General features: G+C 40.2%; 2 protein-coding genes across 3 annotated transcripts in view; one reads left to right on the top strand and one right to left on the bottom strand.

Annotated features, from left to right (window-relative positions):
- TRPC5OS (TRPC5 opposite strand) overlaps positions 1 to 315 on the bottom strand; it is a 28,007-nt gene extending 27,692 nt beyond the window's left edge. The window contains exon 1 of one of the 2 annotated variants that reach the window (XM_004064727.4): positions 177 to 315. The gene's annotated coding sequence lies outside the window, so the exon portion shown is untranslated. Of the gene's footprint in view, positions 1 to 92 lie in introns of both variants that reach the window. The other variant, XM_055376984.2, reaches the window with a different exon arrangement.
- TRPC5 (transient receptor potential cation channel subfamily C member 5) overlaps positions 1 to 26,373 on the top strand; it is a 309,805-nt gene that overhangs the window by 205,241 nt on the left and 78,191 nt on the right. Inside the window, exons 4-5 of the mRNA XM_004064719.4 lie at positions 22,299 to 22,635; positions 23,984 to 24,123. Coding sequence (XP_004064767.1) covers positions 22,299 to 22,635; positions 23,984 to 24,123 — 477 coding nt within the window. The remainder of the gene's footprint in view (positions 1 to 22,298; positions 22,636 to 23,983; positions 24,124 to 26,373) is intronic.

Here is a 26,373-nt window from a genome sequence, read left to right as displayed (position 1 = left end):
GAGCTCATCCTTTCCTCTCTCAGGAAAACTTATCTATCCTCTGTCTTCTCTCATAGACTTGCAAGTGGTAAATTGTTTATGAAGCAACTCACCTTAGGAGTCAGGGGTTGACCTTCACAGAGATATTAGAAAAAGATGGCTACCAGAAACATCAGAGCTGTAATCCAAAGGCTTACCTCTCTAATGGTAGGAATTTTCATCACATGGTAGGTAACCTCCTCTTCCGTCTACATAATTAAGAGATAGCTCCCACCTCTTCAGAAACCTCTTCCAACTATGGTCCTGCAGGTTTTGTTTGCCACATTTGTCTTTTCTAGTTTTTTTTTTTTCTCCCTAGCTTAATAGGACATTGAAACATTGTTGTGTTTCATTTATCTCCCAAAGACCTTGCCTCTGAAATGCATTATCCTTTCATTTTAGGTACTTCCCAGTCAGAAACACACATGCACACACACACACACACACACACACACCACAAACAAAAACACATCCCTTCTTTGTTTAATAGCACTAACACCCTCCCTCTACCTCAACCTGGGAGATGTGAACAGCCATGGTTGCTACCCTAAAGGAGTTGAGGATCTAATCAGAGGCATCAACCAAGCCCAACTAAGAACAAAGAAGTATATCTGACAGTCATTATTTTTTTCTACAGTTGCTGCAGGAACTAGGAGAATGGGGAGGTCAGCATAAACTGCAATCTTTAAGAAAACATCACATTAATCAAAGAATGGAATCAGAGTCCATTGAAGTGCAACACAAGGGAAGGATTTTGAAGACACCAAAAAAAAAAAAAAAAAGAAAAAAGAAAAACATCACAGAACTGGGGACTTTCTTCCCGGGCCCTACACATACACACTTCATTGTGGTCATATATGGTTCTGGCTTAAAGCTTTTAATGGCTTATACTAGAGTGAATCCCCTGCTGTCAGTCCCCCTCCAGGCCAAAACCACCCTGTTCACCGCCCTGTCCTGCTAATCCTCATACTTCTACCTCTGGTCCTAAACTTCAGTCTTTTCTTCAACAACTCAAGGCACTAGAAATGTCATCAAGAATAAGAAACAGACAAATACAGGTATTTGGTATTTAAGTGAACATTCACTATGTGCCAGGCACACAGCCACATTCTATCTGTTCTCATTACTACTCCAAGTAATTTAACTACCATTTTTAAGAGTTTACTATGTGCCAGGCAACCAGAACTGTGCTAAGAACCTTTCATGCATAGTAGCTCATTTAATCCTCATAGCTACCCTATAAGCAGTATTACTATTCTCATTTTACAGAGGAGGATACGGAGGCACAGAGAAGTAAAAGAACTTGTCCAAAGGCATACTATTAATAAATGGCAAAGCCAGAGTCGGACCTCATGTCTGTCTTACTCCAATGCCTACATACCAGAGACTATGTAGTATTATGGTTACAGCAGAGCCCAGAACTCTTTCTATAGAGGGCCCATAGCAAATATTTTAGACACTGTTGACCTTATGGTCTCTGTTGTAATTACTCAACTCTGCATAAAAGCAACCACAGGTAATACATAAACAAATGAATGTGGCTGTATTCCTATAAAACTTCATTTACAAAAGCAGGCAATGGGCTAGATTTAGCCCAGAGGCTATAGTTTGATCACCCCAAGTTAGAGCACTAGTGGTGTACTCAGATAGACCTGGGTTCAAAACCTGGCTCTCACCACTTACTAGACAAAACATTTAGTCTCTCTGTGTCTCAGTTTCTTCAGCGGTAGAACAGCAACAATACCACCCTCACAGAGTCATCATGAGGATTAAGGATTAAAGGCATGTCTGGCACATAGTCAACTTCTTAGAAAGTCATTATTATTAAAAGCCCACCACATGCTGGTCCCTAGAAGGAAGGAGAAAGGACATGGATTAGAATAATTACAACTCTCTTTAAAATCAAGCTACCAGGGCCCCTACAGTCTTGATACTCCACAGAAATAATTACTCTCTCGGGATTCCAGCTAATTTGATTCTCCCTTCAGCTACATGAACCGTGTTCTCTTGTGAGTTTAGTTTCCTGTTGCAGTCATTAGCAAGAAAGTCTCTTGACTTCATTATAGCTTTTGTCAGGCACTGGGAACCCTATCATGGTAGAACAGGAATCTGATTTTGTTATTATCTGTTAGGTGTTCCCTTCAGGAATGAGATTCTGACCACTGAAGTCATGCCTGTGTCCCAAGTACTTGGCATGGGGCCTGGCACAGAGTAGATGCTCAGTGAATGTTGCTGGCTTAATTGAGCTGGCTACATTTGGGGTGGTCCTACCTGGAAACAGATGGAAAATGACTTCTTAAAAGCCCTCCAAGCATTGAGGATCCTTCCTTTCTCTACCAAAGAAAGACAGAATGTGTGGTGAGGGCAAGAAAGGTGTAGGAGTGTGGTGGATGGTTGCAGGGGCAGGGAAGAACAGGACACACTGTTCCTGGTTACATTAAGCACACAGGAGCCAAGATGCATTCATGTCTTTAGGCCATGTTCCTGAATAATCACCTGGTAAAAGCCATTTTGAGCAAGTTTTTTTTTGCTTTTTTATTTCAAATTTTATTTATTTATTTATTTAGAGACGAAATTTTGCTCTTGTTGCCCAGGCTGGAGTGCAATGGTGCGATCTCGGCTCACTGCAACCTCCGCCTCCTGGGTTCAAGCAATTCTCCTGTCTCAGCCTCCCTAGTAGCTGGGATTACAGGCGCTCACCACCACACCCAGCTAATGTTTTGTATTTTTAGTAGAGACGGGGTTTCACTATGTTGGCGAGGCTGCTCTCCAACTCCTGACCTCAGGTAATCCACCCGCCTTAGCCTCCCAAAGTGCTGGGATTACAGACATGAGCCACCACACCCAGCTTCAAATTTTATTAAAGGGCACACATGTAGGTTTGTTACATGGGTAAATTGCTCAGTGCTGAGGCTAGGGGTCTCAATGATCCCATCACCCAGGCAGTAAACATAATACCCAACAGGTGGTCCTTCAGCCTAAGCCCCCATTTCTCCCCTATCTAGTGATTCCCAGTGTCTGTTGTTCCCATCTTTACATTAATGTGTATTCGATGTTTAGCTCCCACTCATAAGTGAGAAAATGTGGTATTTGGTTTTCTGTTCCTGCATTAGTTTGCTTAGGAATTACCTCCAGCTCCATCCGTGTTGCTGCAGAGGACATTTCATTCATCTTTATGGCAAAGTATTTTATGGTGTCTATGTATCACATTTTCTTTATCCAATCCACTGCTGATGGGCACTTGGGTTGATTCCATGTCTTTGCTATTGTGAACAGCACTGCAATTAATATGCAGGTATAGGTATCTTTTTGATAGAATGAATTATTTTCCTTTGGGTATACACCCAGTAGTGGGATTGCTTGGTCAAATGGTAGCTCTATTTTATGTTCTTTAAGAAATCTCCAAACTGCTTTCCACAGTGGCTGAACTAATTTGCATTCCCACCACTAGTGTATGTCTTCCCTTCTCTCCACAGCCTCACCAACATCTGTTGCTTTTTGACTTTTTAATAATTGCCATTCTGACTGGTATGAGATGGTATTTCATTGTGGCTTTGATTTGCATTTCTCTGATGATTAGTGATGTTGAGCATTTTTTTTCATATGTTTATTGGCCACTTGTATGTTTTCTTTTGAGAAGTGTCTGTTCATGTCCTCTGAATGTAAGTTTTTTGCTTTGAATCAAAACCATGCTTAGGCAATCTTCCATCTCAGCTTTGAAAAATACCCTGAGATACCTCAATTTGTCAGTCAGCCCTGAAAAAGCCATACTTCCTGCAATCCTGACTTGCCGATCTTTCTCAATGAAAAATTCTCTCTTTTATCTACCAAGTTGTCTCCAACCCTCTAAAATGTGTCTTGTATAACAATTCAGTTTGTTCACTCTGAAATTTGTTAGACTTATTTGTAGGATCTGACTATACAATGAGGACCATACTGACTGCAATTGGATGTATTTCTCCAACACGTTATTCCTCCCCTACCTCACCATCCCTACCGCCTACTACCACCACTATCAGTCTCCTTTCCAGAATTCTAAGCCAGTAATTGGCATGACAGAACATACCCTCAAAACATTCAGAGGAACAAATAATGGAAACAGTGCTGATGCATGCAAACTCTGTCTAGGCATGAACTAGGTATTCTAGTTCATTCTGTGTTGCTAATAAAAAATACCTGAGCCTGGGTTATTTATAAAGAATAGAGGTTTATTTAGCTCACAGTTCTGCAGGCTGAGAAGTTCAAGGGCATGGCCCTGGTTTCTGGAGAGGGCATTTGTGCTGTGTCACAACATGGCAGAGAAGGTCAAAGTCAAAGCAGACAGGTGTGAAGAAAGGAAAGCCTGAGGGGCATCCTGGCCTTATCACAACTCACTCTCAAGGAAACAAATCCATCCCTGCAAGAACTAATACAGTCTTACAGGAATGAGAACTCACTCCTGCAAGAACAGCCATTCATGAGGGATACACCCTCATGACCCAAACACCTTTCACTAGGCCCTACCTCCCAATACCACCACACTGGGAATCAAATTCAAAATTAGTTTTAGTGGGGACAAACAAACCATGCCCAAACCATAGCACATAGAGTGTGTCAAATCACATATACAGTCACTTCAAGACTACATATCCAGAAGTGACAATTCTACATCTTGTAAGTCATAATGATGAAAAGAACTAACATTTATTGAGTGCTTTCTTGTTTAATTCCTATAGTAATCCATCATGAAAAATAATAACACTCGCTTCCTAGTTGCCAGGCATTTAATTAACTCTCTTAATCCTCATAATGACCTCATGACATGAGTTACTATTGTAATCCTCATTTTGCTGATGAGGAAACTGAGGGCTGGAGAAGTTAAGTAACTTGCCCAAGGTAATCCAGCCAGGGAGTGGTGGGGCTGGAATGTGAACCCCAGGTCAGTCTGTCTGACTGCAGAGACCAATCTCCTAACCCTACCACACTACCTTATTAGAAACATCTTTGAGCATGCAGCCCACATTATCCTGTTATGATAAAAAAAATGCATGAAAATGCCTGCTTCCATCTATTTGGTGTTGAGAATGTTTCAAAGCACTTTCCCATCCCTGATGCATTTGATCTTCACAACAGTCCTGTGAGGAAGACAGGCATAGGCAACACCACCGTTACACAGATAAAGACCAAACACAAAAGCTTGCCCCAAGTCCCACTCCACAAATGAGAGACCAAGCCAGAGTCAGAGTTCAATGTACAGTATACATTTTTAAAATGTGTTCTTTGGTATAGCTAGGGATTAAGTCTCCTCCACCTCCTTCATTCTGATTTCATCCCGAAGATTTGAAAGGAAGTGGGCAGCCCACAGCAGGTCATTAAACCCTCCAGCCAAGCTTTCCTATAAATGTAAAAACTACTTGAGTATACCTCACTTTGTCTTCCACATACCCCAACCCTTCAGGATCTGCAGTACCTGACCACATCCTGTGTCTTGAAAGAAAAAAAATGAGGGACCTTGACCCTTAAAAACTGGACACACTGAAGGTATGAATATATCTCATTGTGGATTTCTCAGTTTAAAAACATTTATTGGACAATTACAGGTCCAAAATTCCAAAACCCACCTGGCAGGTGAGCAATACTCACCTGGCAGGGGAGATATCATGATCACCAAGCCCACCAAGTTCTGAAAACCAAAGTTTTTAAAAATAAATTCCCTATCAAACCTCTCATATGGCGGCAAAACCTGACATGCACTGATGGGAGGCAATTTATGGTGTTTATTTATCCCATTGCATCTAAGCATTCCCAGGTTTCACTGCTGAAAATTTATTGTGTTTGATTATAGTAGGGTTGCCAGATAAAACATAGGACACAGTTAAATTTAAATTTCAGATAAATAATGAATAATGTTTTTGTATAAGCATGTCCCAAAATTATAAGGGGCATTTAGTTATACTAAAACATTTTTGCTGTTTAGCTGAAATTCAAATTTAATTGGGCATCCTGTATTTTTATTTGCTAAATTTTGGAACTCTAATTATGGGTGCTGCCTGAAACCTCACTGGGAGTGTTATCTAATATATGGCATAGACAGCATATTACTGTTCTAAAATCTGACAAATTTAGAATTCCAAAACAAATCTGGCCCCAAGAGTTTTGTAAAAGGGATTGTGGACCACTGGACCTATAGCATCCTCCCAGCACTGGGCTTGGTACTTCATGGGGACTCAGCTCCCAAAGAGCAACAACCTCTCAAAGAATTATCCCATCACAATGCCTTGCCTCTTGAGCTTTCATTAGATTTCCCCTCTGCTGTCTTTCATAGGTCATTAGCATGCTTTCTGCTTTGATATATTTATTCTTCAAGGTATTTCCCCTCTAGTGTCCTGATTTAAACTAGTAGGACTGCAACCCACAGCTGACCTAACCACACTTTCTATGATTTCTTACTTGGCTTTAGTGAGTTTCCAGCCTCTCCTGTTCAATTGCTCTGACATGCTATGTCACTTTCTTCCTTCCTGGTAAGAAGCTTTCCAACACAGACTCCCCTTTACTTCCAGAACTCTCCTCTGTAGTAGGCAGTGAGCTCCTAACACCCTCTGCTGCCATCTCATGGCTAGGATAAGCCATTGCATTAGTCTTAATTCTGTTGCACTAGTTCTTTTTAGAGTCCATCACCGCCAACACAGAATTATAACATCTGCCAGGAAACCCCATTGGGCTAATTCTGACTGCTGTATGCACTTGCAAATGGAAAATTATACTTTAAAAAAATATGCGTTCTAAAACAGTTTTCAACCTCCTCCTTCAACCTAGCCTCACCTTCCTCCATTTAGTTCTAAGTAGTGAGGCTTAGCCCTAGTTTGAAATTAAAGATAGGGCTTCCAGTTGACTGATTTTGTGAGTCTGCACCTGTGTTGCCATTGATATTGGCAGCCCAGCTTGGGAACTAAGTCTGCTAGCTAATTGCAACAACAGAGCCAGCTTAGAACAAAATGTCTCAGTAATCCTTGGGTAAGAACATATCTCCTTATTAAAAAATAAAACTAGCCATGGATTAGTGATCTGAGTGGTTAAATATTAAACTGTGCTAGACAGAGAGTACATGTAAAAGGTAGGGGCTATTTCCAATCATTATCTGGACCTAAACTTTTGTCAAAACCTATTTCTTGATCTCAAATGTCTGCTGCAGTGGTTTACAAAAAAAAAAAAAAAATGCTGCACTGCTTAATGAAAGTATGACTCAGCAAGCTCACTACAATGGTGAGGGAAGAAAGGTGCTTGAACATTTCTTCCTCTTCGGGAACTTTTGCATTGCCACTGATTTCCCTTTTGGGCGTTTTTCTCCTCTTCAGAGCCCAGCTTGATTGGCAACTAAAAACAAAACTCATTCTCTTGAGGGTCATTTCTGTAGAGGCGGGTTTTTAAACACATCCTTAACACACAACCGGACTATCTTCTGAAGAACTGAAATCTAACAGTACACATTGGGCCCATTTCTATGTGCAGCCATTCACTGAAGGGAGTAGGATGCAGTTCTTAAAAGATCAGTAGACTTTTTCAAACCTCCCAGAAAGGCCCTTACCTCAGATCTTACTATAGCCAGTAACTGCTGTTTCTTCCTGATCCTTACCTTCTCCTCTGGTATAGGGGACGACTCATTCTCACCCTTCAAATTTTCTTTTCCTCTAAATGGACTAAAGGAAGAAGTGTTCACAGCTGTAAGTCTCCCAGTTCAAAGTCAGCTGATTTCTTTTAGGAAACATGGGAACATAACTCATTTCCAATTACTTTAGAGAACCACAGACCTATACTGCTTTATAAACCTCTGAATATTAAACATGTGTCAAGGTGACCTTTCTTTCAGTCTCACCTATTGCACTTTTTTGTACACACCTAAAAACTTAAAATAATCTGAAAATAACCAGTTAGGGGACTTAACTGTGAAACTGACTTGTTTTTATCCTAATGCTTTTCTTGCTGATAGCTTTCCCAGCAGGGAACAGGGTGGACTGAGCAGGGTAACAAAGATATTTCTCCTCTGACCATTGTCCATTCCTAATGGAGCCACTGGAAGCTTACTGCCTATGGCTTTTCTCTACCTCACAGCCTGGCTTATTTCTCAAAAGCCCATCCCCATGACCAGATCCTCTGCTTCTATGAGGGGACTTTCCCTTTTTTTTCATTGCCTCCTCAAGGAGTGGTGACTCAATTAATTATCAGGGAGGTCTATCTGTACCTCATTATTCTTAAATGAGCACTTAAGTACAATGTTTGACATCCAGTAGTCACTCAAATGTTAGATGTTGTTATTATTACTATTTAACCTCTCTGAGCCTCAGTTTTCTCATCTGTAAAATGGATGTAATAATAGTACAAACTTCCTAGGTTTGTTAATACATATAAACTGCTTTTAAAAGTATCCAAAACTTACAAAGTTCTGTGTACATTTTATCTATGACTATTAAGACTTCTATTAGAGAAATAATTTAAGGACATACAGACTGCAAGGTGAAAAGAGAAACGTGTGTGTGGGTTTGGGGGTGCTGCGGCGGGGAAGAGTTGTGTGTGGATTATGTGTTTGAAATATGTTTTAGCGGCCGAAGAGAAATGCCCACTAGGCAGTTAAACATTCAGGTGTAAATTTTAGCAGGGACGGAATGAAGAATTTTTTCACTTTAACAAAAACAGTAAATGCCTGCAAAGACCTTTGGGGGTAAGAAATGACATATATAGAAGTGTTCCTCCACTTCCTAAGCTTACCGTCTACTAAGAAGGCTGAGTCACTGATTCTACATAGAAGTACATGTAACACAAGGTAGGCTCTGAGAAGAACCACAAGGAAAAAGCAAAGTGGTATGAGCTCAAGGAGAGAGAGGTCACACCTCTGGCTGAAGCAATCAGGGAGGGCTTCCAGAAGGAAGTGATTTTCTGATTTCATTATTCACCGCAGCCTTTTCTTAGGACTCTAGTGCCTGCTGATTTTTTCCATCTCTGAATGCTCTAAGATCCCAAAGTGTGGTGCCTCATAACAAAGCAGTGAGCTTTTCCTAAAGCTAAATAGATCCAGATTGAATGACTGTCCTTTATTCCATCCTTTCTTTTATAAAATGGTGGTAACAGGAGATCAAAGGGGTGTGGGCTTTTCTCATGTCCTTACTTGGCAAAACAATCTCCTGATTTGGAGAGGAGTGGCCTTAATCAGTCTGTGAGAGCCAACCATGTGGGAACCTGACATGTTTACCATCTGTACCATTTATGTGGGCGTCTGAACACAAACATTATTGTCCTGTTACTTGTTTCGCATGAGTTAGGCTAGTATCCCTTCAAAAGAGCTCCTGCAGGCCAGAATCATGGCTGGTCTCTCTTGTGATGACCCTCTCCCACAGGCCACACGGAGCTGGGCACAGAGCAGGTACTCCAAAATACTTGTTGAAAGGCCTAAACTGAATCATATTAATCTTGCACTTCCCTTGCAGTAAGCAAGTCAAATTCTATTCTGCCTTGAGTTAAGCATGTGAATCAGGCATTAAATCCTATTGATCATTTAGACAGCTGTAGAAACAAAAGTCACATACAGTAGACTGGTGAGGGGCTGGGAAGATAATTCTCTTCACTGAATGAAAAAATTCAGAACTCTGCTGCAGTGAAATCAAAGCTATTTTGCTAGTTTTCTGGCAGAGGTTCCAGAAAACCAGTAGAACCTGACATTTTTCCTATCAAGAAATATTCCTAGGAGGGGCCAAGAGCCATTGGGCCCCTCCATTGACAACACAGCTTTATGTCAAAGAAAGCCAGGGCTTTTCCAAAAGTTGTGTGCAGTAAGGAAAAAAATACAATAATGTTCAGCCCTTGTCTGGGAGTATTGCAGAACTGAAGCACTGAAGAGGGAAAACAATCAACAACTGCAGTGAGGATCCTAGCTCATTTGTGAAGAAAAGATTTAGACAGATTAAACAGGGGGATTCCATACAGATCTGGCCTGGGGCGGGCCCCATCACTTCTGGGCTTTGCTAGCCTTCAGGACCCTTAACTGGCTAATATGATATACCCACTTTAAGCTGTTGAGGTAGTTGATAGTTTTGTATATTACCACTTCCTACAAACATGAATATAGTTTCAATGCTTTAATCCAAAGCAATAAATTATGTGGGCATTTCAATCACTGGCCGCAAGGCCAATGGGGAAAATACTGGGAAATTTAGCTTTCTGCATGCCTCTGATCATACCATCCATGGATTATCAGAGAGTGCAGTGTTTGAAAGCTTGGTCTATGGAATCAACCAAGCTAGTTCCCCAGTCCTGGCTCCACCATTTACCAAGAAATGTGACCTTGGGCTCTGTCCTATCAGCTGTAAAATGATATAATTCTATATCTGCTATTAGTGTTGCTGTGAGATGATGCATATAAAAAATCCAGCACAGTTGCTGGCACATTATAAGAGCTCAATCTTTGATATGTAATCTTCCAATGTTAAGAGTAGTTCCTAGTTGCAACTCCCAGGAGACTTGTCTTAGCTACTGGACTCCTTTCACACACTAAGGAAGGAAGAATTTGGAAAGAGAGTATTCCACCAAGATTTATCCAGCACAGAGCTATTTATTCAATCACTCATTCATCAAATATCTATTTAGCATTCATCTTGTACCAGGCATTTTGAAAAATGTTGGGAATATAATAAAGAATAAGACAAGCTCCCAGTCCTTGACCAACACTCAGTCTTATAGCTTTTAAGAAGCTGGCCGGGCGCGGTGGCTCACTCCTGTAATCCCAGCACTTTGGGAGGCCAAGGTGGGCAGATCACGAGGTCAAGAGATCAAGACCATCCTGGCCAACATGGTGAAACCCTGTCTCTACTAAAAATACAAAAAATTAGCCAGGCGTGGTGGTGTGCGCCTGTAGTCCCAGCTACTCAGGAGGCTGAGGCAGGAGAATTGCTTGAACCCGGGAGGCCGAGGTTGCAGTGAACAGATATCACATCACTGCACTCTAGCCTGGCGACAGAATGAGACTCTGTCAAAAAAAGAAAAAAAAAAAAAAGAAAGAAGAAGCTGCTAGAGGCCGGGCATAGTGACTCATACCAGTAATCTCAGCACTTTGGGAGATCTAGGTGAATGGATTGCTTGAGCCCAGGAGTTCAAGACCAGGCTGGGGGGGTAACATGGCAAAACCACCTCTCTACTAAAAACACAAAAATCACCTGGGTGTGGTGGCACGCACCTGTAATCCCAGCTACTCGGGAGGCTGAGGCATGAGAATTGCTTGAGCCAGGGAGGTGGAGATTGCAGTGAGCTAGGGAGGCGGAGATTGCAGTGAGCTGAGATCATGCCACTACACTCCAGACAGAGTGAGACTGTCTCAAAAAGAGAAAAAAAAGAAGAAGCTGCTATATTCCTTAATCTTTTTAAGCCCCTGAGGAAGGGAATTCGTTGGGCAAGGACTATCATTTGCACTAACCCACACACAAATAGAACAACATAACTTCCCATGAAAAGTTAAAAAGTTACAAGGGAAAGCACTTCCAGAATGGCAGAGTTCTGAAAATCTACTCTTCCACAAAAGCTACAAGACGTTGAAAACTTTTTTAAATTAACTTTCACAATTCCGGAAATTAAGCAAAAGTTTACAACGATCAGAGGAGCATTTACTCAAGTAAAACAGCTAAGTTTTCGAAGAAAAGCAAGTTTTGTGGTATTTTAATTTGCCCAATTCCCATCTTCCTTTACCCAGCTCAACAGCAGCTTTGAAAACCAACAGCCTTGGAACCATGGTAGCTGTAAAAAGCAGCAGCCTGGCACCCACTGAAGGGGAGCAGACTGGGTTTGGAGCACCCCAAATAGACCCATCCCCAGAGAACTGTCATTATCTGTCAGTCAACTTCGTTAAAAAGCCCAATTCCCAGGACTGGTCTTCATGTGATCTGACTCAGTACCAATAGTTCTTTTCCTGGGGGCATTTGTTTAAAAAAATCAGCAACAGTTGTTTAATATGAAGGCTGCCTGAGGCAGTAGATAACAATTGGGTCAAATAATAGGCTAAAGAAAAAGCAATCTAAATCCAGCAACATATAAAACGAATTAGACACTATGGGCCAGGTGTGGTGGCTCACGCCTGTAATCCCAGCACTTTGGGAGGCGGAGGCCTACGGATCAGGAGGTCAGGAGATCGAGACCATTCTGGCTAACATGGTGAAACCCCATCTCTACTAAAAATACAAAAAAAAATAGCCGGGTGTGGTGGCAGGCACCTGTACTCCCAGCTACTCGGGAGGCTGAGGCAGGAGAATGGCGTGAACGTGGGAGGCGGAGCTTGCAGTGAGCTGAGATCGCGCCACTGCACTCCAGCCTGGGCAACAGAGCAAGACTCCATCTCAAAAAAAATAATAAAAAAGAATTAAACACTATGACTGAGTAGAATTTATCCCAGGAATATGAGGGTGATTCAACATAACAAAAATCAGTCAATGTAATACATTACATTAATGAAAGGAAAGACAAAACCACGCATGATCATTTCATTTGACACAGAAGAAGCATTTATCAAAATTCAACAAACTTACATGATAAAAACACATGGAAAACTGTGAATTGAAAAGAATTTCTTCAGCATGATAAAGGCCATCTATTAAAAACCCATAGCTGACATCACACTTAATAGGAAACTTGAAAGCTTTTCTTCTAACATCAGGAAAAAGACAGGGATGTCCATTGACAGCACTTCTATTCATCATCATACTGAAGATTCTAGCCAGGTCAATTAGGTAAGAAAAAGAAATAATAGGCTTCCAGTTTGGAAAGGAAGAATTAAAATTGTCTCTATTCACTGATGACATGACCTTGTACAGAGAAAATCCTAAGGTATCAACAACAAAAATTATTAGGGCTGATAAATGAGTTGGGCAAGGTTGCAAGATAACATACAAAATCAATTGTGTTTTGTTCAACAAAAATTATGGAAGGCCATTGTTTTGGACTGAGCTCCCATACTAGGCCCCAACAGACCAGACCAAACCAAAATGGAATCACCTGCTAAATGCCATATAATCAAACTAAAACTTTAAGAAAGCAGGTACATCCCCAAACAGACCAGTTTTTCCTGAAAATAGCAGATTCTACTTCACCTGAGTCCATGTAATATGGAAGATGCCTGTTTTAACCTTGCCAAAAAAAGTAACCTGATGTTAACCGATTTTTTTTCCCTATGTTCTGTTTCCTTTTTCCCACCTTACAAAACCCACTGTTCTGCTATTGCCTAGTAGAATGGAATGTCTCATTCTATTTTGTAGAATGGAGGCTTCCCTGATTCATACATCATGAAAAAAGCCAATTAGATCTATAACTAAATTTGTTGAGATTTTGTCTTTTGACAGTTTCTATACACTAGCAATGAACAATCCAAAAATGAAATTAAGAAAACAATTCCATTTACAATAGCATTAAAAACAATAAAATACTTAGGAATAAATTGAACAAAAGAAGTGTAAGACTTGTACATTGAAAAAAACCATAAAACACTGTTCAAAGAAACTAAAGAAGATCTACATAAGTGGAAAGATATTCCATGTTCGTGGACTAGAAGACTTCATATTGTTAAAATGGTAATATTCTCCAAAATTTTCTTACCTTTATGGTTAATTGATTTTCAACAAGGGTGTCAAAACAATATAATGGGGAAATAGTAGTGTTTTCAAAAAATAGTGCCGGGACAAATGGATATCCACATGCATACGAATGCAATTGGGCCTCTACCTCACAAAATATGCAAACGGATTAAATACCTAAATATAAAAGCTAAAGCTATCAAACTCTGAGAAGAAAACAATGGTGTGAGTCTTTGTGACCTTGGATTGGGCAATGATTTCTTAGATATGACAACAGTAAGTCTGTCAGATTAGTATCTATGTAGGTTCAGTCAAATCTAACCATGGATTCCAGTTATTATACTATATAACCCTATAAAATACATAGAAGTATTATTACTTTGCCTTTATAACAAAACCCAAGAGTCTGTTTCAATTTATAATTTCAGCATTTAAGCGAAGAGATTTTAGTTCCCAAAGTTGGGGAAAATAACAAAACAATAAGGGAAGAAAGAATCAGGCCTTGGTGCCATATATTTTTCTCTTGAGGTTGTAAGGCAGAGTATCCTTCTTTCCAGAACACTTTATTATATTTCACTTACAGACCTGATTTTCTGTGTCAAAGTATAATTCCCATGCCAAAGCTCTAACCTAAAAATGCAAAAAAAGTTGTCTTCATTGTACAAACATATCCATCACTTTAATGAGATAATAAGGGAACAAAATTTAGGATTCAAGCTAAGTAAGAATACTGTTTCAATGAACATGTCCCTAAAATAAACCAGCATTAGCAGTTAATTTATGCGTCTAGAAAATCTCAGTTCCCACCAGTAAAAATATCCTCAGTGGCTAGTGCACCTTGAAAAAAAATCTGGCATACTAAATAAATAATGTTCATGTGGGAGCCAGGAGCTGGGTAAGCCTTGCCTTTAGATTACTCTGTGACTATAAAAATAAAGCCAGCACTTTTGGAACTAATAAGCCTTCACTTGTCAGTATCATAAAGAGTATTGCTCAACTAAACTTTGCTCCCACTGGTTCAGTAGTTACTTATTTCCACCTAAGCACTCATCTTCCGATTTTACCCAGGTATTTAAAATCGAAAGAAAAAAGCATTATATTTCAGCGCTACTTTGCCCAAATTACAAAATGAGTCATTCTTTTTAGTTTCAAGTCACAAAAAAAAATTAACAGGTTTTACATCAAAGTTAAAAGTTGCTAAAAGTTACCATTATAACATGTAATTAAAACTGCTAAACATGAATTTGCATGCAAGGTGTATAAAAATACTAAAAATCGTTTTTCTTAAAAATTATAAGAAGGCATAAAAATGTACATTTTGCTTAAAAATAAAAAATTGTCTTAAAATTAAATAAAATAAAGTGGACGGTTTAAGCAAATTATAAAGACACTATAAAAACTAATCCTGCAAATAAAACTCTGTGTAAACACATTAACTAAACTCAAAAGAATATTATATTTCTTTTCTGTAAATTAAACACTAAAATAAAAGCACCACAGAGTTTTCTTAAAATGCTAATCTACTCTTTAGCAAAACTTGTCAAGGGTTATAACAGGTATGTAAAAATCTCACTTCATGGTCAAACTGGTTAAAATTAAACAGAATTATCTATAAGGTTTCATTAAAATTAAGGTTAACATTAATAGCAAACTAACACAAGGGTAAAATAACTTTCTCTCTTAAACACAATTTTCATGTAATTGAAAAGGCTAATAAATGGTTTTTGGTTTTCCAGATTATTATCTCATCATTTTGGCAAAACAAAACAAAACAAACAAACAGAAAAACAACTTATGATAATCTAAAGTTCTATTTCATAATATCAAGGGTTTTAAATTTTAAACATATTTAACAGCCTTCTCAAAATCAAACTTTACTTTCAAGGTTGTTTTTCCTAACCACTGGCTTTTGGGTGCTGCACAGGACCCCTGAACCATCCAAAAAAGACGTAAACAGGATTATTTGGCAACATAAAATTGCGAAAATAATGTCTAATACATTATATTTTAGGGAATATTATTAACATATGTTCCAAAACTGTATGGAATGTCTAAGGTTCTTATGTCTGAAAATGTGCTATTAATCACAATTAAAGTTGTTATGTTGGGTTATTGTAAGCCACAAAAATAACCAAATTTCTTTGTCAATTGTGTTTCTAACTGTATCCAAACTGGACATTTTGTTATTTACAGACAATTGTTATTTTGTTTTAATTCTCTTCAAAACATTGTTTATATTCAAGCTTTGGAACTTTAACAAATGCTCTCAAATGTAGGTTACTCATAACAACAACAAAACGTACAGAACTCATAAAAAGCTAAAATGTTTATAAACATAAAGCAAAACAAAGGTTAATAAAATAGAATAAACTAATAAAAAAACCAATTTTTACCTTTTACTTAGAACACTGCTAATCTTTATCTCATTTTTCAGAGTCAAGAAAACTTGTCTTAAGCTAGCTACAGCCTTTAACAACTAAGTAAAGTATACTCCTGTGAATAGAATTTAAAGCGTGTTTGTTTCTCTCTGCCTAGTTCCTCTAGAATTTAAAAACTGGCTATAAGTGGGCCAGGCGCAGTGGCTCACGCCTGTAATCCCAGCACTTTGGGAGGCCGAGGTGGGCGGATGCCGAGGTCAGGAGATTCAGACCATCCTGGCTAACACGGTGAAACCCCGTCTCTACTAAAAACACAAAAAAATTAGCCGGGCACGGTGGCGGGCGCCTGTGGTCCCAGCTACTCGGGAGGCCGAGGCAGGAGAATGGGGTAAACCCAGGAGGCGGAGCTTGCAGTGAGCTGAGATCTCGCCACTGCACTCCAGCGTGGGCGACAGAGCAAGACTCCGTCTCAAAAAACAAACAAACAAACAAACAAAAAAACTAGTTGTAAGTATTCTTAAATTACAACGATATAGTTGTTTGCATCAATGCAATAAGAATCTATTTTCTTTTCTAACAGAACACAATTAAAAAAAAAACAAAACTGGTTACTTTACCAAGGCTTTTACTGCAATGGTGTGCTCTCCTTTAAGGAATCAAACTTGACTTACGGAACGAATAAAACCCTTGGAAACTGGCCTCATATTTTGTGTACATAGTCCCTGTACAGGATTTCTGATCTGTAGTAAGTAAAGAATGTCACTTTCTGACAGGCCAGGAACCCCAAGTTATCTTAAAACCTTAATAAGAAATGAATTCACCCAACTCATAGGTATTTAATGGTACAAATCCATGGCTGGGCTTGGCTTTAACAAGTCTTATCTCAAATTCCTTCTATATAACAGAGTTCCATCAAAGCCGATTTAAAAGGCCTGTGTGGCAAACAATTATTCTTGGTGCATTGTATACAAATAATTAAGCCAAATATAATAAAGCAAACCAGTGCTACCATAATTTGTCTTTTAATAAAAATAGGAAACTGAAAAGTAAAAATTATGTTTCAAAAACTATAGCACACCTGTTGTTAAATTCTAGTCTTGCCTAATGTTTCTCAACTTGTATTATCTTCTACAGTTTAAATTATATCCATTACCAAAATCGACTCCTGGATACATCACACTCAAGTCAAAGCCTAAAGAGCTGAGAAAGCAACCTCTAACATGCCTTCTGGGGCTAACAATGAAAACGTCCTAACAATGAAAAAAAAAATTTTTAAGCTGGAAATCATAAAAGCCAACAGAATCATGGCCATTTCGCAGACAACTATCCAAAAACATCTACAAACGGTGTTGCTCCTGCAGTCAATCCAAGACCAAAAAGCTTTCTGCTCCCCCCATCAGCAGGAAGTAGCCAGAAAGAACACGTCGCCCCTTGTCCTTTTATAACTGTAGGGTCTGGAATGACAGAGCAGGACCACCATCATCTCAGACAAACACCGCCACTCTAAGTTCCAGCTGCCTTTCCAGCTTCATGCATTTCAAGGAAATCACTTCTTTTCTAACTACAAGCAGCCAAAAAAAGAGCAGACAGTAAAACACAGATAAGAAGGCTGGGGCACAGAGGAAGGCAGGGGAAGGTCTCCTGGGTAACTGCCAAACTTCACCCTCATACAATGGGCTCCAGTAAAACAGTGGCCCTTAATAAGCACATTCCTTTCCCTTCAGGTACACTAAGATAGGGAAGCCAAAAGCAGACTCGAGGGATATTCCTGCAGCTGCACAAAGATGTAGGGGAACAGACACACAACTCTCCCTCCCAGATAAGCACAACAAAGAGACACAGAAGCAGTCCAAGCCTCTGATAACTCTCCCACCCTGAATCCTTAAAAACTCTTAGTCTGTAAGAGATTGCTACTTCTGACCTAACTCAGTCAGACGTCCCTCCCAGGTTGGAAATAAACCTGTTGACTGTCGAGCCGACCTTCTTGTTTCTCCTCTTTCCTTAATTCTTACAACAACAACAAAAACTACAAATTGGACTTCATTAAAATAAAAACCTACTGCTCCAGGCTCTGGACAATTCGGGTTTTTGTGCGAGGAGGTATCTAGTGGGTACGCACTCTGCAGTTTTTCCTGTAATTCTTCTTTCTGAGACGTTCTTAGAATCGACTAGAGATTGATTAAATAATCTGTCAAATGTGAACTTCAGTATGCAAGCAGAATCAGGATTGTGCTTTCAAAGCTCACAAATGTGTTTAGATTAGATACTACATGGTGGCTTAATAAAAATTTCCTTTATCATATTCTAATTGCAGTTTGTTCTGCCAGAATCCACACCACCCTACACTACTTCTGTCAGATATAAAAATAGAAGATAAAAACCTGTCCAACTTTAAAATTGCCCAGCTTGAGCCAAATTGAAAATCAGAGCAGAGGCATTGAAGATAAAGGTTGGATGGTATATCCACCATTAAAAGAAGCTTCACTTCTGCATTTGTGCCTTAGCAGAAAGTGATTTCTGGGGTTGGAGTTTCTGGGAATACATAAGGGGAAGTCACATGAGGTCATCAAGACCATTGCTGAAGAGCTCCAAATGTCTGTTTGGTTCAGGCTGATGCAGTAGCATAGGACAGAGATTGGCAAACTACAATTTGCTGCCTGTTTGTGTGAATAAAGTTTTATTGGCACACAGCTAAGCCCATTCATGTACATATTGTCTATGGCTGAGTTTGCACTGCAACAGCTGAGTTGGGTAGCTACAACAGTGACAGTGTGGCCTGCAAAGCCACACTATGTGGCCCTTTACAGAAAAATCTGCTGATCCCTGCCACATAACATCAGTATTTGATGTCAATCCAGATATCTCCATTTAGATGTCTCACAGACAAATCTAATTTGACAGGCTTAAAAAGGCATGCACTTCCATAAACCTATTTCATCTTCAGTGTTCCCTCTGTCAGTTAATGGCACTATCATCACCAATTCACCTGAATGAGAAGCCTCCCTCCCCTTTACCTCCCACACCCCATCCATTACTCCATTCCCCATCCATCAGCACATCCTGCCAATTCTACCTCCTCACTGCATTTCAAATCTGACCGCATCTCTCCATTTCCACTGCCATTTCCTTAGTCTAAGTCACCATCATTTTGTTCAAGATTGACAACAGTTTTCTAACTAATCTTTCTGCCTCTAGTTTTGACTGCCCTCTGCTTCTAATCCATCCTCCACCCAGTAACCAGAAGGATCTTTTCAACATCTAAATCTAATTTTCTTACATGCATAATAATATATGTAGCTAAGATTTAATGAGACCTTACTATGTGCCAGGCACAGTTCTAAGCACTTCGTATGTAGTAACTGATCTTAATCCTCACACCAACCCTACAAGGTAGATATTATTATCTCCATTCTTTAGAGGAAGACATTAAAAAACAGAGTAGAACTTGTTCAGTTGCACAGTTAGTAAACAGAGCCAGTTGCAACTGCTTTATTATACTACTTTACATATGCACACACACACACACTTCTTATGGCTTCTCATTGCTCTTAAAATGGTTCATACTATGGTTTTTTTTTTTTTTTTTGGAGATGGAGTCTCGCTCTGCTGCCCAGCCTGGAGTGCAGTAGTGACGCAATCTCGGCTCACTGCAACCTCCACCTTCTGCGCTCAAGTGATTCTCCTGCCCCACCCTCCTGAGTAGCTGAGATTACAGGTGCACACCACCATGCCCAGCTAATTTTTGTATTCTTAGTAGAAACGGGATTTCATCATGTTGGCCAGGCTGACCTCAAACTCCTGACCTCAAGTGATCTGCCCACCTCGGCCTCTATTATTATTATTATTATTATTATTATTATTACTATTATTATTATTAGAGACAGGGCTCACTCTGTTACCCAGGCTGGAGTGCAGTGGCACTATCTCTGCTCACTGCAGCCTCTGCCTCCTGGGTTCAAGCGATTCTCTTGCTTCAGCCACCCAAGTAGCTGGGATTAAGGTACACGCCAACATGCCCCACAATTTTTGTATTTTTAGTAGAGACGGGTTTCACCATGTTGGCAAGATTGGTCTTGAATTCCTGGCATCAAGCGATCTCCCCGCCTTGGCCTCTCAAAGCTCCAGGACTACAGGCATGAGCCACCGTGCCCAGCTGAGTCCATACTATTTTTAATGGCCAAAGACCATCATCTTGATCTTCTCTAACCCCTGTTTACCTCTCCAGCCTGGTCTCTTGCCATTCACAGCCTTGCAATTTAAGCTGCAGCCACCCTGACTGCTGTAGCCCCCCACATACAAGGCAGGCTCTTTTTCACCTCTATGCCTTAGTCATGCGATCCTCTCTGCTCTGGCGGTTTACTCTCTTTTCTTTTCCTCTCCCACACCTAGCCAACTGTTGCACATCTTTTAATGCTCCAGTCAGGTATCACCTACTCCAGGAAGCCTTCGCTAAGCAATCCAGATTTGTCCCTCCCTTGTGTTCCCATTATGCCATGGTCATATCGTTTTCGGTGTCCTTACTATACAATTGTATAACTCTCCTTTTGTGCTTCTGTTTCCCTCAGTAGACTGAGCTCCCAGCAGTTCTTCTACTGCAAAGGTCTTGCTTTACTCTGACTTTTCTGTATTTTCTTGGACTTCATCATCCCAGCCTTTGGCATAGGCTACTGTGGCAAAAAAAAAAAAAAAAAAAAAAAAAAGAGTAGAAAGGGACTATAGGATTTTGTCTTATTGTGTATGAATTCGTGGAAAGGAAGTGTGAGGACATAATGGAGATCATGAACATGTTTGGAGGAAATGACATCACAGGATGAAAACATTTTAGAGCTTATTTTTGGTAGTTTCATACCAGTAATCTTCTTTAGGACAGGCTAGACTCCAAAATATATAATGGCTCAAACACAACAGAAATTTCTCCGTGATGTAACAGTCCAAAACAGGTATTCTTATTCAGCAGGCTAGTTCTGCTAACATGGTTATTGAGGGACAGGGGCTGACAGAAGCCCCTAGATCACACCAGGTTATCACATCCCAGTCAGTCAGAAAAGGAAAAGAACATGGAGGAGCACACATGGGAAACTTCTATAGGCCAGACCTGGTAGTGCCACACAGCATTTCCCACAGTGAGAAGTTAGTCATGTGGCCACACCTCACTGTAAGGGAGCCTGGGTAATGTAGTCCAGCTGTGTGCTCAAGGAGAAGAAGAATGGTTGTGCTGGGAAACTAGTGACCTTCACAGATAAACTAACAGTAAAGTTAGGCAAGTTTACCTTTGGTGTTGTAAATGATGAAAGAGGTTTATTTCCTTTGTACTAGTAAGCTAAATGGTGCAGCTCTGTTTAACCTGTCCCATGGGAAGCTGGGGTAGTCAAATGTAGGCAGTATTTAAAATCATAGTTGACAGTTGAGCTCCCTGTTGAGTCACTTACCAGGAAGTAGCAGCTGGATAATGATTTGCAATGCTGATGATTCCTTAATTATTAATCACTGACACTTTGTAGATTGCCTTTGAGTAAAATCCCAGCTGAGTTAGTATACAATATCGTAATGCCAGCCCCAAAATATTTTTTCCTTTTGCATGTCTAGACTAGAGACGGTGTTAAATAGATGGCACAGTAGCAACCTGATTCATTACAAGCTAACCAAGAGGTGCTCAAAACAAAATCAAGAAAAATAAAAACAAAATATAAAAGAGAACTCATTTTCATTTCAAACCCTAGCTACAGGCATGGGCTTATTCCCTGCCAGTTTGTGTTTGCCCAAACAGAGTGCACATTGATGATGACCTCACGTAGACTAAGGGAATGAGCGGATGTGAATCAATTTGAAATGAAATATCTCCATGATTCTCTGCTAAAAGGCATGTAAGTTCCCAGGAGAGTTTGTAAAACAGCTACCCAGGCTCTACTCTCTCCTCCATCCACACCCCAGAGACTCATTTAGTCAGTCTGGAAGGACCTGGGGATTTAGATTTTTTAATGTTCCCTGGATGATTCTGATGTAAAACCAGGTTTGAGGAAGCACAACTCTGACAGGGTGGGAGGGACAATAGGAAGGTATGCCAAAGCATGAACCAGACAGAGTGATTTTGTTTTAATATATTAAAAAATAATGAACACTAAGGAAAATCTAGTTTCATAGTTTGACATGAAGAGCCATCTCTGGGGTTAGATGCATTCACAGGCACCTAGAAAACAGGCCTCTTCTGAGGATTGGCCATGTAACTCCTTGCCAGAGCTGACTGTAAACTAGGAAAGGTATTATGACGGTAGACTTTCTCCTGGACATTCCAGATGCCTAACTTGTTTTCTTCTTTTCCCAGTTTGTTGCTCAGCCCAACTGCCAACAGTTGCTTGCCACCCTGTGGTATGACGGCTTCCCTGGATGGCGGCGGAAACACTGGGTAGTCAAGCTTCTAACCTGCATGACCATTGGGTTCCTGTTTCCCATGCTGTCTATAGCCTACCTGATCTCACCCAGGAGCAACCTTGGGCTGTTCATCAAGAAACCCTTTATCAAGTTTATCTGCCACACAGCATCCTATTTGACCTTCCTCTTTATGCTTCTCCTGGCTTCTCAGCACATTGTCAGGACAGACCTTCATGTACAGGGGCCTCCCCCAACTGTCGTGGAATGGATGATATTGCCTTGGGTTCTAGGTAAGTCAAAGGGACCAGGAGCTATGGCCAGACTGCCTGATGGTCCTGTTTAAATAAACTACTAGAACAGGCAGTCAGACTAGCTCTGAACTAGGGCACCCCCACCCCACCCCCAAGCAGTGTGGTAGTCCTTTGTTGAGAGTCTCAGAAATGTAGTTCCTTCTGTCCCAGGCACTGGTCACTCAATATTGTCTGGTCCATGGTGAGATTGGCAGTACACCTAGGGCTTGCTTTTGCTAACTTAATATCTTCAAGGACAGAGAAGCTGTCTGTCAGTTAGTCTAGAGACAAAGCCAAGTATCAGTCAGGACAGGCCTCAAGTAAGGTAAGCAGAGCAAGTGCTGATCAGTCTATTCAAAGCACCTTTTCCCATAACCAAGGGGCACATGAATCTGCTCATTTTTCATGGCTACTCCACACGACCCAGTTCTTGTTCAGGGTCTACATTCTATTTGGACACTGACTTCACAACCAAGGGGGAAACCTGGGAAATTCACACTTCATGGTAAAAGCAGCCCTACCAGTAGTCTCCAGGCATAATTAGATTGCACTGGACTCTTCAACACATGGCCATCTTCTAAGTCCTTGCTACTCAAACTGTGGTCCCCAAACCAGCAATATCAGTACCACCTGGGAGATTATTTGACACAAAGAACCTCAGGTGCCACCCGGGATCTGAATTTTAACATGATCCTCAGGTAATTCACATGTACTTTAAAGTCTGAGAAAGTGCAGCCCTAGACCACAGCCACACCTTTTACTATTTTCTTTATTCCAAGGCTGAAGAAACATCCATGTCATCAGGTAAAATTTTACAAAACTTCTACATGATGAGAGAAAAAAGGAAAAAAAATGAGTTATAAATTATTTTGGGCCCCATTGCCTAGCTTTAGCCCCAACATCTGGTAATTTGATCCATGATCAGCTTGCTCACCTCAAAACACATTGAGAAGTTCTCTTTCCTGAACCCAGTGGAAACTAAGGATTATGGGATAATACTGATCTAATTAATTTATTGATGAAATTATTCCCATTCCAAAATGGAAAGGAAGTAGAATCAGGCACCCAAAATTGCAACAGCATTCCAGTAACTATAGTAAAAATGCTAAGAGTAGTACCCAGAAAAGTATAACATATGGGCATTTTCAGGAAAAGCCTACCAGGTTTGGCAAGTTCAAAACTGGGAGGTGGAGTAGGAAAGCAAGTGATTATTGTCTCTCAAGGCTTCACTCCACTGAGACCCCAATTCATTCCTTAATTTCATCCTTATTCACCTGGAGGGGGGATCCTTCTATGATGAGCAGGGCTGACCCTATGTAGAAATAAACTGTTTTCCTCCATTCTTCAGGTTTCATTTGGGGTGAGATTAAAGAAATGTGGGATGGTGGATTTACTGAATACATCCATGACTGGTGGAACCTGATGGATTTTGCAATGAACTCCCTCTACCTGGCAACTATTTCCCTGAAGATTGTGGCCTATGTCAAGGTAAATTGGAATGTCTGCCATATTTCCTACACAGCGATTTTGGCTACATTAAGCTTTTGCACTGAGAGCATAAAGAGTTTTGAGAAAAAGTGATGATGATGATGGCTCAATCCATGTGGGAAATTACCATACAAACAGACATTCTTTCAGTGGTTTGTAAGCAGTGTCCACCTAAGCAAAGAAAGTGGAAAATGGAACAATTTGCAAATGAATCATTAGCTTCTGAGACTTTCAGGGTAAAAGAGTCTTCAGCTTTCGGTGTTTAAATGCTCTCTACGATATCCGTGCCAACATAATGGCCCAGTGATGCTTGCATGGGGCCAGGGCAGAAAATTCACTGAATTCGCTATCTCCAAAAGCTTCTCTTAATCCTTGTCACTTCATTAAAAAGGACTACTTTATATATGTCTAATATTATTCTCTCTGTGACACAATCATTAGTAATTCTTCCTCCCTGTGGAGTCATACAAAACAAGACTGTTTCTTCCTAACAGTGCTTCTGATATGATGTCATCTCTCCCTAACCCTCTGAGTTGTCTCTTCTCAAAGCTAAACATTCCCATTTATCTCAATTGTTCTTCATATAATGACAAGTAGCAGAATCCCAGAAACTTGACTACAGGTGGCACAGACTTTTAATAGCCCCTTCCTTTCTCATCACTTCCACCACCAGAATAATCACTCGAGCAGTTATAAATCCAGCATTTTTAGTATCACCCAACCTGTGCTTCTCTACCAATTCAGATAATGTACACACACACACACACACACACACACACCACCTTAATGCTTTTCCCACACAACATTCAGCTCGAATTATCCTGAAAATAGCTTCATGTTTGACATCTTACTTTGGGTAATCAGAGGCTCTGAGTTCAGGTCTGATGCTTATTAAATAATGGGATTGCTGTCCTCCTTGTAGCCTGAGTTAAACTTCTCCATGAGAAAAGGCTGACAATTCAGTCTCCAAGATTGTATAGTCAGTCATGCTTTTTGGCACTAAATCCCACATTAAGGACTTTTAGAATGGAAATATGGCTGCCCCCCAAATCTCCAACAACTTAGTTTATTTTTGTATCCCTAATATGCATATTGCATAAATTTTAAGACCTTGGGAGTTATGTAGAGCATGCATATTGAATGCAGTCATGAAACATTTTTGAAAGGAGCCCAAGAGTAGGCCCTATACATGTGGTGATCATTTAACACATACTTACAACTTCCTTAAGAGAAAAAGCTGGTGAGGAAAATGTTTGAATCCCTGGTTAATGTGCCTGGGTGAAATCCATGTCATTCTGGCACTCTGCTGACTAAGTAACACTGTAAAGTAAAGGGAAAAGTTCTTCCTTTGGAAATGGTATTTATACACTGGAGGGACCTTAAATTATCAATCTAGAAATTGGTGGGTTTTGTTTAAACAGGAAAGCTTAGAATAAATGATGAAGAAAAGGATTAACATTTGGGGATGTGAAAAACGTACCTGTAGATTCTCAACATTAGCTAATCACATAACCTGTCCAACTTTACTGGAGAGGCTTCCAAAGAGTTAGATACTTCTCCATCACAAAGCATAAGGATAAATCTGCTCTATTAAGCTGGGTAAATGCCCCTTAACTGGCAAACACTTTATTCAAAGGAGACCTTTGCCAAGAAGTTGGAGTCCTTCCCAAAAAAGAATTTATAAAGCAAGACAGGCCACATGCAAAATTTGGATTTGTAATGATAATTTATAAATGGGGATAATCAGGTCTACCCATCCACAGAAGTCCAGGCTGGATGACCTTCCCCAAGCAGGCTGAGCCAACTTCTATGACACAAAGCCATAAGAACTGTGACATAGGCTCCTTGAAATGTTTTCAATCACCATTGTACTGAAGCAGTACAGAAGCACCAAGGAATGAGCTGTTTTTAAAGATCCTTTATTTTATTAGAGTGCAAAATTAGTCAACAATATCTATTCCACTTCACATGATCTAAAGCAAGTACCAAAAGGCACACACCAAAGTACTCAAAAGGAACAAATATATATAAGATTGACCCTCATTGCCCCCAGATGATTCTACAAATGGAGTATAACCATTCTTTGCTTTTCTAGGATAGTACCACCTAGATCTATTCCACCACTGCTTCGCTTCCATGTGTGCCAAGTAAATCTGGACTATGCTACCCACTGAGTTATGGCCTTTCCTTCAGTCAGTGCTTAGCTAAAGACATAATAACACCCCCCTCAAATTCTTATTACTATTGAGT

This window comes from Gorilla gorilla, chromosome X (assembly GCF_029281585.2).
Source record: "Gorilla gorilla gorilla isolate KB3781 chromosome X, NHGRI_mGorGor1-v2.1_pri, whole genome shotgun sequence".
Taxonomy (NCBI): Eukaryota; Metazoa; Chordata; class Mammalia; order Primates; family Hominidae; genus Gorilla; species Gorilla gorilla.
Note: the sequence above shows the minus strand (reverse complement) of the source record. Positions and strands in the feature narration are given on the sequence as shown.